This window comes from Ochotona curzoniae, unplaced genomic scaffold, assembly GCF_017591425.1.
Source record: "Ochotona curzoniae isolate NIBS_2020 unplaced genomic scaffold, NIBS_Ocur_1.0 scaffold_2476, whole genome shotgun sequence".
NCBI classification, from domain to species: Eukaryota; Metazoa; Chordata; class Mammalia; order Lagomorpha; family Ochotonidae; genus Ochotona; species Ochotona curzoniae.
In genome coordinates, this window is record NW_024467095.1 from 4,380,077 (window position 1) to 4,401,658 (window position 21,582).

The following is a 21,582-nucleotide window of genomic DNA, read 5'->3' on the forward strand; positions in this document are numbered from 1 at the left end:
TCAGTGGAAAGAAAGGTGATTATAAGTATTGTCTGTTTCTAAGACAATGTGCTAGCATTGTTACCAGAGAACGCATTTTTATCAACCTGTGGGAGATCTGAAAGTACTATAGTTAAGTTCTTCTTCCAAGTCTACAGGATTGCTACTCACTCGTCATGTCTGACACATTTGTATCGTGTCTTAATGTGAGTCATATGGAACAGAGGAAATCACTTGAGATGGTGTACAAAACTCCAGATGATTATACATAGTGAAATAAGTCAGTCCCCAAAGGCAAATGGTAGAGATTTTTCTTGATTTGTGGTAACTAACATATAAAGAACAAAAAATGGACATTTGAGATTTGATTACTTTTTTAGCCCTGTGTATACTCTCAAGAAACAATGGCTTATCTACTTACTAGTTGCTGAATTCTGTAGTTAGTGGACAAATAAGCTTGTGATTAGAAAAGAAACTTGACATATGCAATAGGGTGGGGAGGACATTATGCCCTTAAAACTGCATATGTGAAATGCATGAAATTAATTCCATTTATATAGATACAGAGTAAAAAAAAAGCCCTTAAGAATAAGAAAGTTGAGATATTATGTGTGCATGTATAGCAAATTAGAATACTGTAGAGAGCTTAAGATTTAAAATGAAGCTTTATATTTAAATGGCAAGAATGGGCCAAGAATTTAAATCACTCTATCACAGGACTGAAATGTAACACAGGAATGAAAATGGCATCCACATTTCCCCAAATATTTTTCTCATAACAATATCTGAATTTTCCAGTTAAAAAAATGGAATACAAAAGGGTGACTAGAAATCATACGACTTAAAAAAAAAAGCGTTGTAAACCAACTGACATTTGAGCTGTATGTGGTTAACATTCTTGTGAGAAAAGTTCAAATGTCAACTTACTAGGTCGCGGTATACTCCAACAATAATTTAAAATGTGAAGTAGATCAAACTATGCAGAAATTAACTTTATGTAACTGCACAGATCTTTATAGACTACAAATGTAGCAAACCTGTATATTGGAGTGTGTGTGTATATATGTACACATATATGTAGTATCTTTTATTAACATGTATGTGCAAGCAAATGTATGAGCTAGACCTGATTACATATTGTAATGCACGTGTGAGATATGTACATATAAAATGTTATAGAAATATGTCCTATATATGTATATAAATGTGCCGAATAAAAACATGCACACTTACATAATCTTGCATGTGGATTTACAATTTCTCTGGAAAATCTAATCTTTAGCTGAAGAACCAGAATGACAATTCTAAGATAATCCTGTATTATAAAATCCAGGAATTGTTAGCAAGAGGAAACGATACATGACGAGCAATCAGGTGGTTACTTTCTATAGTGTAAAGAGGAACAACTGATAGTACTGATTTAATTTAGTTGAGTCTGAAATACCTGTTTTGCTATTGGATCTGCAATGTATTGAGTTGCCTAAATGATAACGCACCTATATGCAACCAAGACTAATGCTTTAGAACATCCCTTGAGGACAAAGCAGCATAATTTAGTATTGCAACTTGAACATTATGTATTTTGCTATACTGAATTGTGAAAGTGTAATCTTTAGGAGACTGACACCAAATGAACGTGCTACCAGAGTCACTTCCATGTTAGTTCTTTGCATTGCCTGGATCAGGTACTAGTACTTTTGGGCATCAGTTTCGTCATTTATAAATTGAAGACGCTGATATTCTCCATGTCTATGCTTTTCAAAGACCACATTCCAGGAGAGCGTGATAAATGTAAAAGTTTCAGAGAGAATCTGTAATAATTAGATAGAGGGACATATTCAATTTACTGAAAAGAAAAACTCCGTGGAAGCAGTTTTACTTGATGATGTTAGGGTTTATACGTATCTTGCTTCTTTAGTGCAGGAATGTCGCTGTAATAATTAGGTAACTCTAATTAGTGCTTTGCAGAGAACCTGCCAAGTTTCAGTCACTAATTCTTGATTTAACCTTTGCTGCAGATAGAGCCTTTTTATATAGAATCACGTGGCAAGACTACTTTTCTGTTAATTCCTAGAACGACAGAAAAATATATTTCTGATATTTCCTTAAAAATAAATCCAACCAATCTATAATTGAGGCTAGGTAACAACTCATATTTATCGCAACACTAATGATTATAATGACCTGCAATTTCATTATGTATTCTCAACTATCAGAGCTTAAGTGCTTAAACTGAAATGCAAAGTTAAATAGTTATCAAGTCAGATATAGAAAAGAAGCTTTTCTACCAAAATGTACAAACTTTTAATTGCTACTTCACTGAAGGAAAATATACAACTAATTCAAGAGGTCAAAATAACAAAGAGGAAAAATATAGTGAGTTTGCTGTCTGTCTTCAATTATGAATACTTTTATGTAATATGCTTATTTTTCACTGTTAAGATTTAAATATTTTCATTTTACCTTAACATTTCTTAAAATTTAATAAAAGCAAACTATAAAATTTATCTAGTATTTTACATTTCTAAACCAACTGAGCTCTCCTTTCCTCCCTAAAGGGACTGAGAGCAACATCTGTATTATACATTATGTAAGTAATCCGCTCTAGGAAACATCTGGCCAACAAACTAATTTACATAAAACACAGTCACAAATGAAATACATTTCCACAGAAAATGATTTTGTGTTTTGCATCTTGTAATAGAACACCTGACCTACGAAACATATTAATACTATCTGCTTAGAAAATTGTATTATGGCAAGAACAAAGTAAATTTTGTTGGTTCACACTGCCCTCTCGAGGCAATATAGAGGTAATGAAGCAGAAAAACCTAAAGTGTTTTCTTCTCTAAACCTTAGCATTGCCTCTCAAATATAACAACCACAACAGACACAAAGCAAAGCAAAACAAACAACAACAACAACAAAACGATCCTTTTGGCCCCCAAGATAAGAGAGGAAGTTTGAATTTTCCAATTTTTTTCCTTGGGGTACACCAGAGATATTTACATCATATGACTAACAGATTGCATGATTCATTTAATAATTCGAGTGAATTCGTTTACAATGCATTTTAGAAGACAACTATGGAAACTGGAATCGTCTGCAAATAGCACACCTCAATCTTACTTAATAAGCAGTACAGTGAAAATGTAGGTCACAGAGTTATTTCTGCATGTAGCAGTCATCCTGTAAAAACGGGAACTTTGACAATAAATAACTTTTTAAATCTATGTTGGACAGAATTAGAGACTAAAAACATCTTGAACATTCATTCAAAATAATGTAACCATACTTTAAATGTTGTGACTGGAGTTGTTAAGTGTTTTGATTTGAAAAAAAAAAAAACCACAAAACAACACACACACACACACTCACACACAATGAGCCCTTTAATCAAATTTCACTCTTTCCATGATTTTTCTGTTTTGCTTACAGGGCAAGGAAAGCACCGAACCTCAGTCTATCCTTTTGAACTGTAACTAACCTGCCTCTGAAATGTTGAACACCTCTGAGTGCCTGCTAGTAACAGATGGTGCTGAGGGCTGTGGAGATTCCAGAGCTAGTTCTGAGTCACCTGCTTCCGGGACCCCATCCGTTTCTTTTTCATTAGCATCTGGAAAACTGAAATCTGTGGAAGTCTCATTATCACTAAAACTATCTGAGGCCCCTTGCCCTGATCCACTCTCTTCATCACTTGACACAACTGCCCATGTTTTAGATCCTGGAGTCAGAGGAAGCAGGGTTCTACCAGTCTGAGCGTGTGAGTCGTGTTTCCCACTGTGCTTTCCAGGCAGCACATCTGTGGATAGTGATTTAACAGGCCTTCTGTCCATAGCAGTTTGACTGTCTGTGGCTCCCCCCATGACTTTATTTTCTTTTTCAGAAGTTGGAGGTTGCAAGTATGATTGTTGGTTATTCTGGTCCAAAGGGCTGTTCTCCTGGGCATCTGATTCATTCATGACCTTTTCCTGCGATTCTCTATAGGTTGAACATGACATACACTTATTTATGGAGAAGCCATCAATATCTTTGTCATCATATTCATCATCGTCACCATACTCGTCATCAATGTCACCACCCTCATCTCCACCCACCAAATCAACAACAGCTCTAGCAGTGGCAGTCTGCCCTACAGTTGCTTTAGAAGGAAACAGCCACTCAGTTGCACCTACAGAACCTTCTTGACTGCGAGAAACAGCTGTAGTGGAAACATGCCCATTTCCTAAGGGAAGAGAATGATCATTAGATACAAGTGAGCTAGAAGCCATTGTTGGAAGACTAACAGACACCCTGTCAGTAACTGAGCTTGTGGTGGAGATGAAAGCTTCTTCAGGATACACCAATTTAGTTGTGAGTGTATTTGGAGGCTCATCCATTGGTAAAACAGTAGCAGCAAATGTAAGGCTTCCCTCTGGGGGAAAGGCCTGGTTACTCTCCAAATTGGTAGTTTGCAACAACTCGTACTTGCTGTATAAAGAGGATATTATTTGTTGGGAACTTTCACTTGTAAGTAAAACTGGCTGAGAGAATTTCTCATTTGCATAAGAAACAGTTAAGCCTTGAAGTGAAGCAGAGTACATATGAGATGTAGGTGACAAATCAAAAACTGGTACAGAGGTGGAGTGTAACATGCTTTCACTTGAAGCAGAATCTGATGCCATGGGGTGTAACACTGTAGAACCAATTTTATCAACCTCGGGGAATTCAACCCGTATTGGTTCACTGGACACAGTTGGAGGGGCGATTTTAAGTATGGTGTCAACAGCAGAAGCCTGAAAGGAAGGTTGCAGCAATACTTCAGGATTAAAAGAAGCTGAGGTCTCATAAACTAGAAACTGAGTTGAAGGAGGTAACACGTCTCTAGAGGCAGGGTCAGAGGAGGCTGGCTCTGATTTTGCACTAAGCACAAGTCTAAGTGAAGTGTCATCAACTTCTGGAGATACAGCAAGTGTAGATTGAACTTGAATAATCTCCTGCTCTAAAGCTTTAGTGGTGGTATAAGCATGGGACCCTGGCAGCATGCCTTCTGTGCTAGACGTGAAAATAGAGATTTCTGGCACAGCTGTCTTTTTAGAATGGTAAATCATGTCACTGAAAGAAGAATCCTGCAGTTCAGTCTCATTTCCATATATTATTTCACTTTTAGAAAGAGGCTTATTGTCATCACCCACCAAAGATGTTGAATATGTAAATTCAGCTAGAGAAACAGGTGAAGAAATATTAAGGGCTGTGAGCCCATCTGTGTCAGGTAAAGGAGATTCGCTATCAGAGAAGGTTCCAGACCACTCCCCGTCACCAGATAGGGCATGAGTAGGCTGCAGTATTGATGCAGTCGGGGTGATTGAAGATTTAGGTATTGACAGACGGCTAGGGCTGCTCGACAAAAAACCCTGATCAGATACATCAAAAGGACCATGCACGGGAATTGCAGAACTGTGCGACCCACTGAAGTGTTGGGAAACCTCGTGATGAGAGAAAGCAGAAGGTTCATGCATCATGATATCGCTGCTGGACGGTTCAGCTTGAGAAAACACGCGCGTTTTATAAGGCACCCCAGATTCACTACCCGATTCCAAGGTCTCCGAAGCAGCGTGAGCAGTGGTCTGATGTGACCCCACATCAGAGTACTGAGCAAGGCTGGGCTCTAACAGCAAATCACCCACAGCCAGCGGCAGAGAAGCATGCAAAGGCACCTGATCACTGGCAGCAGCTGAAGGAACTTGCGGAAGGGTTTGAGAAACTGTATGCAAATGGCGGAACCGTTCGCTACTGAAGGAAGCAGAGGAAAATGGAAGCAAAGGTGCACCGTCATAGGAAGACAGGATGGGTTCAAATGACACATCGACACTGGGAAATACGGGTGTAGCATGCAAGGCCGAATCACTACTTGAAGCAGCAGGGGTAGTATTGAGGATCTGATTGTCAAGCAACAAAGGGGTGGCTAGAGGAAAGACTTCACTACTGTAGGAAGGTTGAAGAGGTGTCTCACCATTGGATACTGGTTCAGTTGTCTGCGAGTGTACCACATGCACAGTGGGGACTGAATCGTGTTGTTCAGAGGATGGAGTAAAAGCATGAGGTGTGGTCTCTGTTGCAAAGTAGGCAAAAGTAGAATAAGCTGGCATTTCCACATCTGTGACTGAGGGACCCCGAGGTGCTACTGGTCCCAGAGAAAAGGGCTCTGTTGCCGTCTCAGGTTCATCGATGTGTATCGCAGTGTAATTATTCTGGGGAAAATGTTCTCTACCGGATCCAATATCGGGCTGCGTGGCCACATCTGTTGAGCTGGGAAGCCACTCATTTCCATCAACAGAGAGATCTTTCAATGACTCTTCTGAGCCTGATGAAACTGAATCTTCTGAAGCTTTTCTTGTGGACTCTGGTATAAGGAGATCATATGGGATTCCCTCTGGGTTTTCTGAAGAAAATACGTATACATGGGATATATTTTCTGAGACAAATGGCATGGCAGAAGTTGCAGGACTGGAGCCTGAAGAATCATCGGATCCAGTATCATGCTTGAAACTGGTCAGTAAACCCTCTTCCTCGCCAATATCGGTTGACACCTCCGGATACTCTGTTACATAAACTGTATGTGAAGACTCTGCTGTTGCAGTCAAGTTCATTTGTGGATACTTGGCAACAGTTTTAGAACCATCATTTAAAGAAGTCAAAGTGCCTTCCACAGTTTGGGGTGGTAGCTTGGTCACAGTCTCAGAAGTCAAGAAAATGTCCTTTTCTAATTCGGTCTCTGAATGGGAGGTCAAGTCTAAAGACGTGTTGGGAATATCGGTCTTTCCAGGTGCTTCACTTCCTCTTGTTGGGGACCGGTTAGTCTTGGCCTCATTGGATTTAGTCCCAATGTAATTGTAGTGGGTTGTGGTTGAAACGTGGGGTTCCTTTTTCCTTATCTGGTTTGTTGCACTATCTCTACCAGGATTCACAATAAATCCTTCTCCATCTTCTTCTTCCTTTGAGAAGCAAATAAGATTTAATGAAACACAAGGAAATAAGAGAAAAGTAGAATCTTAGTAATTCCTGAAACTGTTTTACTGCTAAGCTTCACTCGTGCAAACTTGGGAATTCTTTTCCTCATAAAATGTAGGGAACCAATGCTTCTATCTTATATCCCACACTCTTCATATTCTAGGCAGAGTAATGAAGCTTAAAACAACTTATTTTTGGCTGCCTTTATTTTTAAATCTGTGGAAGGAAGGGAGTTAATAGCACATCCTTTGAAAAGAGACACATTGCAGTTGCATTTATTAGCTGAATGTTATTTAGATTTAATTGTTTTTTTTTCTGCTTCTTTGTTCAATTAATCAGGCAACAAACTAAATAGAAATACTCTTACTCCACAGAGTCCAGCCCCCTGAGCCCTGTTCCCGTTACCTAGAATCAAATCAGTCCCTGGAACCTGGAATTGAACCTGGGCACTCTGTTGCGGGAGGCAGATGTGCCAATCAGTGTTGTATCCACAAGATCGTATGCTTGCTTCTTCTTACAATAGAAATTCTCATAGTTTTGCTAAGGATCCATGTCAAATTTAGCAATACAGATTTTCTGAATTCATCCTCAATCTTGTTAAACCTCAGTATTTGACTAGTTTTCTATTATTTCTCCCCACTCTTTTCCTCTCCAAAAAGAGTTGCTCAACCCTTGGCCATCTTATCCTTGCCCTTGATTCTTAGAATATTTCCTTCCTGCTAACAAAGAGAAGATGGCAGCAGGCAAAAGGCACCTCTTGACACATGTCCTGGATGATCACACTGCATTCAAAATTCACACAACCATCCATTAGTTAAAATTTATCTTAAAAAACACATGAACTTGTCACCCCTACCTGTCTATACCGTTGTAACTGTTATAACTTTTCCTGTTTAAGACTGAATTAGATAGCTGAGTTTTGAATTTATCCCCTAGAGTTAGAACCTAGTTAAGCTTTCTCTATATTTTGTGTTTGTCAAATTCTGAAACATATAATTTCTATCAATTTAAAGGAACTCAGGACACAATGGAAAATGTACAATTTAACTTTCAATGATCAATTTTTTTTCTCTCTTTTCCTTTCCATAGTTCCCAAAAGACATGTCTTGTCTTTTCCCTATGCGATCTAGTATTTTCAGTAAATTCCCACAATATCATTCTTCTTCCTCTTTATATCCCCACATATACTTTACCCTGCCCCACTAGGAGCTCTGTAGGTTCCCTTTCCACTCCACCCTCTAAGGTGTCCTTTGCCTGTACTCCCTGTGTCTCCCCACCCCTTCCTTCCCATGTCTTCATTCTGCTGTGCCAGGAGCTGGACCAGCGTCCTGCATGCATGGTACCCTCCCAAGCAGGTTTCTTGCCCGTCTGGTCATTACAGCACAGCCCTGTTCCACTATCAGGGCCAGTTACTGCTGGGCTAATCTCTGTGTACTTTTTCCCGGCCTTTCAGGATCTAAATATATAACAATAGGTTCCCAACATCTCCAGAAGCCAGGTGTGCAATAGCATCTCTTGTTGCTTTTTCCCACACACACATAAACAGTCCTTTTAAATAAATTAACCTCAACCATTCCACTTGAGTGTGGCATGTTTCCTGTTGGGACTTAAACTGATATATTGAGTTATTTGTTCTCTCTTGCTCAGGAACTTTGCTTTTAAAAAGCAAGTTTATCGCAGTCACTTCTCCAACAACAATCTTCTGTTTCTAATACATAAAACACATTTGCACATTACTTGTAGTTTCCATTCTAAAAGTATCATGACAAAAAGAAGGGCATATCATGTCACCTTTATTCCTTGTTTTTATGAAGAAATATCTGAGTGCAATGCTATAGCTTACGTAGAAATTTACTGAGAGCTAACATCGGAAAATTTTAAATAACTTTTGTAGCTTATAGTCAACACTATCTTATAGTTATTATTCCATGTGAAGAAAAAAAATCCAATTTAATAATTATTGCTCAGTTACAATTATTTTGAAAGTTCTTCAGTATCCTCAAACATTTAATACCTGTTTTCCATTAAACTAATCGTAAGTGAATCACAGTATTGCACAGCAAAAGAGCCCCGAAGCTAGCCTCTCGACGAGTAATGTAACACTCACATTTATTCATGCAACAATCTCTAACACAAGCAATAATTCAGGATAGATTTAAAAATTTTAAAGTCTTTAAATGCAAAAACCAAGAATCATACCTTGATTATCTCTTCGGTTCCAATTAATTCAGGGAAAAGATCAAGTTCTATAAAGTTAAAAACAAAATAATTAAAATTTTCAGTCAATGAGTGAAGTGTTGTGGGATTCTCTTTGGAAGAAAAGAGCAGAAATAACAACAACATCATTGTTAGCTTAAAAAATATAGAATCTTTCAGAGTTAAAACTGTCAATTCCAAATGCAATTTTTCAATATTTCTGAACATTATCACGTACCACTTACACTTACATGGGATTGCACCCCAAATGACTTGGTCTCCAGCTTCTGTCCCAGAGCTCTACCTCACCCTATCCCAGGTCTCATTAAAAGCAAAACAGAGAGGACAGTGAAACTAGAATAACTGAATGCAAAGAAAGGTAAATTTTCATGCATGCAGATGCACTTTTACTCTTAAAGGGGTGAGAAATGTGTGGTTAGGGAAATGCCAGGGACTTCAGCACTGGCAGAATCTGGTCTGCACACTCTTTAATTTACCCTCTGATCAAGTATCATCCTCTGATTTGGGCTCACATTTATTTGCTATGCACCATGCACATTTTTTCCAGTGGTTTCCTGCCAAGGTTGGCATTAAGAACGATGGAAGGAAGTGATTCTTCCATGTTCCCCCTTGAGAAGCTCAGCTAATGCCGACTATGCAAGGATGAGAGGGAACAGATCATCCAAGTTCGTTTTTCACCCAATCAACCACAATTGACATGTTTTTAAATATACAGATGCCTCAATGCTGAAACAAGTGTGGGGAAAGACCAGAAGCTGGTCCTTTGTCTCCAAGTGGGAATCCTGCCTCAATGACAAATCACTGATGGTTCAGAGGAAGGTTTGTGGAAGTCTTCATCAGAACTGGGAAGATGGGAGAGCAATGAATGCTATGAGGACCCAGGCATTAATATGACGTTCCTCTTAGTTCCTTTGTTTCCTAGAATTCACTCCACCTCTCAAATTTACATTCTTAACTACCGCAGTGTTACAGATGTTTTAATGTCCCCAAAGAAAACGCATATTCTATAGAAATTTCAAGACAAAACTGAAGGAACATCAAATTTTTATCATGCTCAAGCCTGTTTTCCAAGACAGAATTTCTTGTGTTTATTCTTTATTGAAAATGTCTAGATGTTAACAAATGTAAAAAAGATACAGTTCTATGTGCGACTTCTATCGAACAATCTTGACAGCTTAGTTGTGTCAAAATCAATTACCTAATGTGTTCTGTCAAAATGAACAGAACACATAATAATAAATTTTAATTCTCAATTTTTGTTGTTAAAGCTTACGGTGGTTTGGAAACCTTTATTTGGATTATTTGTGCTTTTAATCTATTTTTGTCGCTGTGGAATCCTTTTTCCATTCTTGGTTTTCAGGCTGTCTATTCTTTTTATTTGCAGTTTAAAGTGATTTCAATTGTTTCAATCATTTTTAGCTTTGTCACCTCCAGGAAAATCAGTATGTGTGAGTTAAAAACTGGAAAGCAACTAGAATAAACTTTGACATGGTTTGCTAAAAGCTAACACTGGAGAAATTCATACAGATAGAAAAATCATAATTTAAAAAAGACAATATCTAGGCTTCTGAAAATATTTGCAATGGAGCTACTACTTTCCATGAAAGTTTAAAATACATTAATGCTACTAATGATTAGAATCATTAACAAATATTTGTTAGTGATTCATATATAATATGTATATATTTCAAAATTTGCTAAATCAGCAGATTTATACCTTAATTCCAAGTTCTATAAAATTTTTAAAGTACCCAATTATTGCATATTTTTGCTAAAGTACTACAAAAAAATCAATGATATTCTGTTTGAGAAAATATTTTAAAACTTAAAAACACTCTCTAACCTCATCTATGCTTGTATTTTAATAGACAAATGTAATTTTCTTATTTAATTGTCTTGGTTGCATTGGGATATGTGTAATTATCACACTCAGAATTGTTTCTTTTCCTTTCAACATTCTTAATATATATTACACTTCATTTTTTTAAACCAGTGAACAAGTTACTGATTAGGGTTCCTTATAAGCTAACATACAAGATTTCAATCCCATCATGCCCCTACGATAATCCGTGCCTTCTAATGTAATTGGGCTTGTGAATTACCACCATGAGTGAGACATTTGTTTGGGATTTTCTGGCACTCAGAAGGCAAGCCACCAGGACCCCAGCAGCTGTCTGACTTCCCTGGCTTCTTGACATTGCTCTGATTGCAATGCCTTCACACTTCGACCTTCATTTGGTATTCCACCTGGACTCAGCGTTTGAGCTGAATGAAACTGGAGGTTTCCCAAGGAAAGCCCGAGGCTTCCATTTCCCTGAATCCCTGCAGTCTTTGCCCAAACTTGTTCAGAACAACACTGAAATAAAATAATTTTGGAAGGTTTTTTCTTTCTTTCTACAGATTCTGAAGTCACCCTCTGTTATCTGGAGATGGATCTCATATCAGTACCTTTTGGCCCATAATTCCTTCACAAATAATGACTGATGTTTCATGGACAACCAGGCTGGCCCAGGGACTACTGAAATATTAAATAATGAATAAAAATAATGGAGTAAAGATTCATTTCACCAAATATTCTCCAAGGAGGCCAGGAAAACCTCTGCTGGTGACTAATGTGTCTTTTTACCTGTTTTTTTTTTCTTTTTTTTGGAATGGACATTTAAGATTCACATTTGTGTAATCAATAAACAAAAACTGATGATTAATTGTAGCTTTGTTTTGGGGCACATGTAATGTTAGATTTCATCCTAAAGTAGCATATTAGTCCATAATACATTAATAGCCCATTATACAAAAAAGTCCGTAAGACATTAGTCCATAATGCATAAAGAGTCTGTTCATTATACATTATGGATATTAACAGTTCATAATACAAAAAAAGCAACACTGATGTAGGTTGATAAACAAGGCTTATTTAATTGTTGAAAGATGAGCCAAGTTTCATGGTGCAAGGCAGTGTAGACTACAGTTGCTTTAAATATTGTTATAGAATGATACCACCAACACAAATGGGACAAGCAGAGCAGGGACCAATGGATGGTGACTTCCCAAGATAACTGTATACAACTGAAAACCACACTCAGTCAAAGAGAAATGGTGACTTAACTCATTGTGCAGTTAAATTTAACACTTATAATCATTAACGTCCTGAAACATATACTTAAACAGTAGCTTACAACTACAATCATTACCTCTCCATCGCAGAAAAGCAATGAGGACAACTGGCTGCAGTGAAATAAATCTATTTGTGAATGATTTTTAAGAAAGTAGGTTATGAATTATTAATAACTCATTTCATATAGTTTCCAAAATGTCTTTTTAAATGATTTATATAGCTCCTTAACTTTGTTTCAGAATGTGAATTTATGTATTTATTTAAAAATAACATTTAGAAAAATACTGAATGGGAAGTAGCTTAAGAGGACAGTGTGGTTGACAACAATCATAATTTGTTATACAAACAATAGGCCATCTAGTTATCAACTAAATGCATGAATTTATGGCATTTTGCAATTAAAAACATTACTCGCAAGACTGATTTTCCCTCATAGATATTGAACAGTAAATTTGAAATCTACAAAAATTAGGCAATTGTAATTGCCTAATCACCTTCTTCTTTATTTTAAATAAAAGCGATGAGTGATACAGATTTTAAGAAAGCTTCTCCTAAGTAATAACAAAAATAATTCAGCAGGGCATGCTACAATGTTACCAAGGTAATGGAACATGAGGGACAGGATGAAATGGAGCTAATAAAAACCATGCTAATGCCACAAACTCAAAAGTTCCTTACATCCATATAAGATTTATAGTAACAAAATTTACAAATCTTATAGATACTAAATCTGTTTTATAAAACTCCAAGATTGTAATGCTGTCAAAATATTTTTTTTCTGTAGCATATTTATTGTAGAAACAACATATACCGTAATGTGATATGATTTCAATATTGTAAAGATAAGGATTGAAGTGTCATTGCAGTCTCTTCAATCTGAAAAAATAAGCTCCAAAGTGCTAATATTTTGGTTGTAAAAAATGGGAAAATCTGATTTTCAGTAAAGTAACTTTTGATGAAGAAATCTGTGATAGAGAATAGTCCACTTAAGTTTCGTGTTGTCGGATTTAAGAGGCACATGGTACCAACACATCATGCCAAGAGCTATCCTTTATTCTGAAACTTCATTACTGTACAAAATGCCTTAGGGAATAGAGACATCCATGGAGATTAAATGTTTGTCCAAACTAGCATCTCAGTATTACAATGTTCATTAGTGCCCCGATCCTTTAAACAAATAAAAATAAATTTAGTATTTGTCATTCTGTACTAATGTGAAAATCTTACACATTATATAAAAATATTATAGTTGGTGTTATTATGGACTCAGTCTAAACAGATCACCTAGAAATCACTTCTGAATAAAACACACACTTGCTCTAACTTTTCTTATGCATTAAGCAGCTCAAAACCAGAAACCAATAAGCATCGAGAAAGTTTAAAATCTTTGGTAAATAGATTAGGAAAATATAAACAGCAGAAAATAATTTTTTTCAAACTCACAGGAAATTTTGTAAATATCGAGTAGCATCATTAAAGCAAGACAGTAAAAATCAGTGAATATGTTCAACATAACTCGTGCTGTAAGATCACAAATCAAGGCAGAGTACATTTTTTAACATGCCATCTTTCAACCAATTCACACATGGTACTGACTAATATGGTCACTGTCTTGCTCGCAAAAGATGTTGTATGGGAAGATCAATACGGAAAACTTAGAAGAATGTTGAAACTCATAGGAGGTAGCATGATTTGATGTAATGAAAATCAGGTTAAGTTACTGTAAAGGTCAGCTTTCAACAAAAATTAAAATTCACACTCCATCTTAAAATAATCTGATTTGGAAAACAGCACAAGATAAAAGCAGTAGGAAAAATGACTATACCCAGGCCTGAGGTATAACCAATGTTGAAAGAGCCACCATGTTAATTCTTTAGCTGCAACTGGTAAATCCCGAAGCCAATGATTTAGAAGGATACATTTAATAACATTTACTCCTTTGACATGTACACTGACATGGTTAGGACAACTGTGATCAGCCACCATGTACTCTGTATAGTGTGTGCTGGAGTATTTAAAAAAGAAGGACAAAACAGGGCACATCAGTGTTCATTCCATAGGCAAAACTGCCATGCTGAAGTGAATACAAATTCATTCATCTCATGGTAGGAATGAACAAAGAATATTCACACATATGCAAGTATATGGAATATATGCATGCATGATGTGCATGTATATTCAAGTACATTTACACATGCGTAAGTCCATTTTATTATTTTCAAACTGCTTGCATTAAAAAGTGAGCCAATTTAATCATACAAATGATCAAATTATGACTGCTAACGTTGACTCAGCTGTTACACATTCTTTGAGACCAAAGAATTTTCTTACTTAGAGAAGATGCACACACATAAAACACATTAGAAACAGAGGTTTTTTGGTTTATTTTGGAAAAAGAATATTATCAAATCAACCAAGAGAAAAGCATTCCACTGATGAAATTATAACAAATGGATAAAGCACGTGAGATAATCTCCTGAAGTGCTTTGTGTAAGATGCTGTAAACTCCCTCACATGACCTTACGATCATGTTTATACTTACTACAAATTGCTTTGGGAGCTAAAAAAAAAATGAAATAAATACAATTGAAATCAACTCTCAATTTTTCTAAAATCCAAGTCTCAATACTTTAATAGCAATGACCACTGATGACCACTGAAGATTTTATACAAAGATTTTGTCAGTCTTCACAAATCCAAATCTTCAACAGTAACATAAGTTAATTGTCCTGCACCAGATCTACTGAGACAGTCCCCAAACCTCATGAAATCACCTGGTGATACAGACTTGAGAGAAAAATCAGTTGATTTTTATTCAAAATAACAGAAAAAGTAATAAAGAAGTCACTAATGCATTTCATAATTAAACTAGACTCATTTTAAGAAGAACATAAAGTATTATCAGGAGAGAACTTACCAGCGTCGGCAGCAGGCATATCCACAACCAGCTGGTCGCTGTATTTTCCATATAAGCCGTTAGTGCATATGGCTACTATCTGAAGAACGTAACTCATATTGGGAAGTAAATTATTGATAATAGCACCCTAAAATAAAGATAGTAGTAATTATTCAGAGATGGCATTACCAGAAGATGACCCTGGACATTTGTGCTAGAAAAGTTTTTTCCTCATTTGTTAATGGAAATTATTTGTAGTTTATTCATCTAAGAAAAAGCTATGTCATGTTAATTTGAACTGTTTTTGCTTCTTAAAAATCAGATGCACAGGGGCTGGAGTTGAGGAGCTGTAGGATAAGCCACCACCTGTGAGATCAGCATCTCATAGGGGCGCCAATTCGAGTCCTGGCTGCTCCACTTCCAAGCCAGCTCCCTATACATGTGCCTGGTAAACAGCCAAGATGATTCAAGTACTTGGGCTGTGCCATCCATTTAATTCACCCATTTAATTCATAAATAAGAACTACAACCTAAAAACTAATGTTGGACAAAAAACCCATAATTTACCAACAAGGAGCAAAATGTAACAAGCACAGAGATGCAAATATATCTCCATGTAGTACCTGCATATATGCAAGACTAATAGAATTAATGTCTTCATGTACTTATGCAACATATTTAGTCATAAGTCACATGATCTCCCCACATAAGCGCCTCTATACTTTAGACGAATTAAACAAGCCATTAACAATTTTACATGGTGTGCAAATTTTATTAGACATAAGAAACATAAAAATGGGCATTTTAAACAAAAAATTGTTTAAAAAAATATTTAAAAATAAAAGTGGAAATACAGGCTCTCAGGTTTTGCACAACTCCCAGCTGCCTGGTGTCCAGGGTCCTCTTTCTGACAGTGGGGCTTTACTGGAACCATATGCACTTGTGGACTTGTCCACTACAAGCAACGCTTGCTAACTAAACAAAGCCTGGTATTGATACCCAGGCTACAAAAGGAGCCATATTCTATTTCCTTTAATCCAATTGTTTGGGTGGAAGCAGGGAGAAGTGTATCTTTCTTCCTTTTTTTAAAGAAGGAAGAATACATAAAATAAAATTTTATGTTTATAAAAATATAAAAAATAAATAAATAAAATAAAGAGAAATGATCTGTCTTGCAACCCCAGCGTCGGACCTAGCTGTGACTTCACCTTTGTTACCTGGAAATTAGATTCAAACAGAAGGACTTTCAGTTCCCGTCTTGATTCTTCCTCTGCCTGGACACAGCAGGTGGAAAGGGTACTGAGAAGTGTAGTCCAGTTTTCCCTAGTAAGATCTTGACAAGGTACTGGGCTGTTGTCACAGAGAAGCTACACTGCAAGACCTTTAAGTTCATAACCTTTTATCTCTACTCTGCGATGTTGTTGGCAATCTTGGTTTCCTCAAAATCAGGGTAACTTATGATGGAATTTAGTACAGCTACAGCTTTGCTCCACCCTGCCAAAAGCCTTCAGAAACGGTTCAGTGTACCAGAGGTGACAACATACAATTCTTTGTAAATTCTTACCTTGAAAATTAAACTATGGCGTTATCACACATAAAATAATGGATCTTATAGTTACCAAGTCTTGATAGCCATCTGTCAAAACCTCATGCTTGGTCTGATCTCCTTCCAGCGGCTGATAGAGCACTGCAAACTTCTCGATCATGGCGTCGTAAACGACTCGGGGTCGTTCCCAGGTCACAAGAAGGCTGGTGTAGTTCTCCGGGTCAGCCTGCACATTTTCTGGTTCTGAACTGCAAACTTTAGAGAGAAAAAAGCAGCAGTTGGTGACATAAGTCTCAGACTTCAGGACTTTAACACAGTGTACCTCTGAACAAATTTCCTGTATATTATTTCAGTTAAGATTAAAAGACCCATTTGCCCATCATGTAAATTTCGTGTACACATTTCCTTCTGTTTAAAACACTCTTTTCCATCCCGTACCCTACCCTTCTCTCTTTCTCCCTCTCTCCCTCCTCCTCCCCTTCTTGTCTTGGTTCAAGTCCCACTTTGCCATCAGGAAAGATCTTGGACCAGCCACTCATCACTGATACAAAAACTACAGTTGTGGATATGCAGTTCACCTCATGAGCACAGGAGGGCACCCACAACTCAAAGTTAGAAACAAGTGTTACAGTATTTAGTATCAGTAACATTAGCACGTTTATATCTTGGTAACAATAATATATAACTGATTCAGAAAAACATATGCATAATGCACTATTGAAGTAAACTTGCATATATATGTCAATTTATATATGAGAAACAGGATTATTCATGGAAAATCTGGGATGCTACTTTAGAGAGGGAATAGACTGGACTGACTTGATAGAAATAAAAGCGTAATATACCATTACTTAAAAGCATGAATTCAGTAGACGAAAATGTGTCATAGTTAAGGTCTGGATCACCCCGTCTGTGCACGGACACTTTGATGATGCCCACCAGATGGCAGACTACCAACTTGTTTCAAAGTGAGTTGTTCACACCATCACTGGAGTAAGACTGCCTTATTCTTCCCTCCCACAAATCTGACGTCCAGATTTCAAAAGTGAAAAATGATTATGGACAATATCATGTGGAAATTTTTTCCCCAAAAACAAACCTTACTTTTTAAAATTGAAATGATTTTTAACAAACCATGCTCCTTAATGTGAGGCTATCTTAAAATCCATTTGTTTTATGCCATGTTTACAAAAAACTAAAATTTTTTTGAAAAATAAAAAAGCATTAACAGCAAAAAAAAGGTCTGTAATCTAAATGGTCATGTAATTTTGATATGCTAAAAGTTCATTAGTTTTAAGGACAGTAATAATTTTAATGGGTGATCAAGAGAGTTCAAGCAGAGAACTATTCAGCTATTTTTTTCTAAGCCACTGAAAGAAAACAATTTCTTCACAATTTTATTGGGAGACGGATACTGCCTTTAAAAAAAATCAGCATCTGTCTTTTCCTGGAAACACCTTGTTTAAACATGAGCTGTGTGCTGATGCTACTTAGTGTGCTCATCTGAAGGCTTTGCAACTTTTTAATTATTGAAAGGGTGCTTAGCAAAGGGGAAACCGGCTCCAATATGTCTGGAAAACTAAAGCCATTCATTCACTTTGTGCTTACTGCCAATATACACGGCTTTTTCTTAACTCCAATGAATAAATAGTAACGGAGCTTTATTTAATTGTATATTGCTTATCCTGGAGTCAGAAAGATCTTACTACCTTGCATGTACTTTATCAAGTACAACAGGTAATAGGTAAGATCAATCAGACCGAGCAATTAAAGCAAGGTCACAAATATTCCTCCGTCAAAGTAAGAAGAAACGAACCGTTAATGCAAGGAGGAAATCAATCTAACCCAGAAGGAAGAGGATTACTTTCAATCATGCAGAAGACAGACATCCCTATGTTGAATGGTGGCATAGGAATTAACTGATAGGTGACAGCAGCTTGCCTTCAATCAAAATGGTATTTGACTGAATATGTAACTACATCGTTATGACCCATCCAACAGAACCTGAGTTTTCTTACAAGCAGATTTCATTGTGATATGATCACATCCTCTGTTTTACCCCTTGACTGCTGGGCTCACTGGAAGTTTGGGGGGCTGGCACCAAGCTTGTTTCTCTGCCTTGGGAAGGTGTGATGCGTACAGTAGCCGAGCCCTCTCCTCAAGAAACAGACCGAACAAGAGGATCAAAACTCTCCGACAGCCAGGACCAGGGGAGGGACAAGGGAGATTGCACCAGAGAGATGCTCCTGTGTCTATCCTCTTACAAGGAAACCTTTGTATGTGGAAGAGATGCACATTTCAGCTAAACCAGCACTGGCTTTTGAGCACGACTGCTTGTCGTAAGCACATGAAGATATTTCAGAAAGTGCATAAAAAATTGAATTAACATATTTTGATGTTGATGTAGAGTCTTTTTTTTTTCATAATATATACTTCTCATGAACTTTTTGAAGATACGTATGCTGAGTCACTTTTTATTCAGTATATTCATTTTCAATGCCTACTGGGTACCAGGCTGCTCCTCAGGGGCCACCAATGCAGAGATGAGAACATTACACCCCAAGTCACGGCCAGTGACTCAGTTCCAATGTGGCTCTCCCGTGGGGTGTGACTGACCAGCCCAATCAGAGCCGATCTCCCAAGCTTCCATCCCATCACCTTCCTCGCATGGCTGTCATCTCAGGCTGGCACCACAAAGTGAACTTAGTTCGGCTACATACTTGGAAACGTTTTTCTCATCTGAAAAGTGCATTTTTCACCTGGGGAAACATGGATGCTTTCACCGCCATTTTACAGCATGCCCGAAGCTACAAAACTAATGAAAATAATTCTAAAGTTCTAAATCCTGCATTTTTGTCTGTTGTACCAGAAATACCTCCATAACATCAAATCTAAGAGCGTTGCAGAAAACTGTTTTAGCACCTACCTGCTTCATGGATCTCTTCCTTTCCAGTATATGAGGAGAACACCTGCCTGGAAAACTTATACTGCTGCTCTCGGAAATTGTTTTGCAAGTAGTCCATCAACATGACATACCCAGACTGCTGCATTGTAAGAACTTCACAGAACACAGCCAGCTGAAAGGCATCAGCACAAGATTTGAACAAGTATTCTGAAAAACCATTCCTTGTAATAATGTCAAATCACTTCATTCATTCTTGGTTCTCAAATTACCTGGCTTTCTGAGATGCTCACTGTCTCTTTAAAAACAATCCACTCAACAGTGTCTGTGCAGGGAGGTGATGTCAGGGAACCATTGTAGCTGTAATACTTCTCCGTTGAGTTTGGCAGAAGATTCAGCAGTATGAAGGGATCTAAGACAGCCTGCTTTCCTGCAAAATAATAATCCAGGTCTTAGCCAGAAGTCCTACCATGGAACTTGGCTGTTGGATGCTTCGAAGAAACAGATATGCAGATTTTGTTAAGTACTTAATCAGAAATGAATTTTAAAGAACATTTTAAGTATATTTAAAATATGGGAATATCCAGGTTGTCAATAGCCAATGAATGGATAAAGAAGATGGAATACTATTCAGTTACAAACAAAATCCTGTCACTTGCAGCAAAATGGATACAACTGGTGGACACCCAGTTAAATGATGGAAAGTAGGCACAGGAAGGCAAATGCTGCATGTCCTCTCTCCTATATAGCTGCTTAAGAAAATAACCCAGTATCTAAACACAGACTAGGAGAGTTTGGGGATAACTGGTACCAAAATCAGAGTTAGATTTAAAACAAAGTAATTTCTAATGTTGCACAGTATATTGGGGTGACTACCTTCACAATAATTTATTATAGATTTTATAAACAAGCAAAAGATAGGAACTCCATATATTGTAGATTCAAAGGTGATGTAATAATAAGACTTTCAAAGTCAAACAAACTTATTTTTACAGTCTTAAAACAGATTGAGACTTCTGAAATGACAAAAAGTGATACTCCTAAGAGGAAAACTGATGTTTTAGTACACTTCCACAAGAAAAACTGTATTCAATTGTTGCTATTAACAGGGTAAAAAAGAGTGAAAAAACCCATTCTAGGTACAAATTATAGGTAAATTTATGTGAAGGGAATCCATAGTCACTGTATGAAGACAAGTGACCCCTCACAGCAAAGTCTGCTGGCCAGTTATAGGAAACCTCCAATTTATGATCCTGACAAGATCTCGAGACTGAAGTGAGACTGGTTGTTATTCAGGAATTCTGAAATTAGAAATTTTTAGAAGTACATTCTAAATTTTTAGAAGTACTACCAGCAACCAAGAAGATAATCTTGAGTATTATTGCTGAGTCTATTAAAACATTAAATTAATTAACATTCACTTAATTCATTTTATTAAATATTAATATTAAATTAATATTAAAATATTAAATACATAGTGTATGAGTGGATAGCATCAGAAGAGTTGAGTTTTGAGGAGAGGATGTAGGATGCTGGTGTTACAGTAGCTGGGTAGAGAAACAACAGAGAGAGAGACAGAGAGAGAGAGACAGACTAGTGTCTTTCCCCAGGCCAAGGAATAATTACTTCTGCTTCTACATTAATGCCCAGCACAACGGCAGACTACTGGCCCTTTCTTTTTTTTTTTTTTTAAAGATTTATTTCATTTTTATTGGAAAGTCAGATATACAGAGAGGAGGAGAGACAGAGAAGAGAGGAAGATCTTCTCTCTGTGATTCACTCCCCAAGTGGCCACAACGGCTGGAACTGAGCCAATCAGAAGCGAGGAGCCAGGAGCTTTCTCCAGGTCTCCCACATGGATGCAGGGTACCAAGGCCTTGGGCCGGTCTTGACTGCTTTCCCAGGCCACAAGCAGGGAGCTGGATAGGAAGCTGCTG

The 21,582-nt window shown here is 37.2% G+C and overlaps 1 protein-coding gene across 1 annotated transcript in view; it reads right to left on the minus strand.

Annotated features, from left to right (window-relative positions):
• Positions 1 to 21,582, minus strand: part of PTPRZ1 (protein tyrosine phosphatase receptor type Z1) — a 116,716-nt gene that overhangs the window by 30,098 nt on the left and 65,036 nt on the right. The window contains exons 7-12 of the mRNA XM_041001920.1: positions 19,918 to 20,075; positions 19,670 to 19,820; positions 16,817 to 16,998; positions 15,219 to 15,345; positions 9,169 to 9,215; positions 3,467 to 6,953 (exon numbers count right to left, since the gene is read on the minus strand). Coding sequence (XP_040857854.1) covers positions 3,467 to 6,953; positions 9,169 to 9,215; positions 15,219 to 15,345; positions 16,817 to 16,998; positions 19,670 to 19,820; positions 19,918 to 20,075 — 4,152 coding nt within the window. The remainder of the gene's footprint in view (positions 1 to 3,466; positions 6,954 to 9,168; positions 9,216 to 15,218; positions 15,346 to 16,816; positions 16,999 to 19,669; positions 19,821 to 19,917; positions 20,076 to 21,582) is intronic.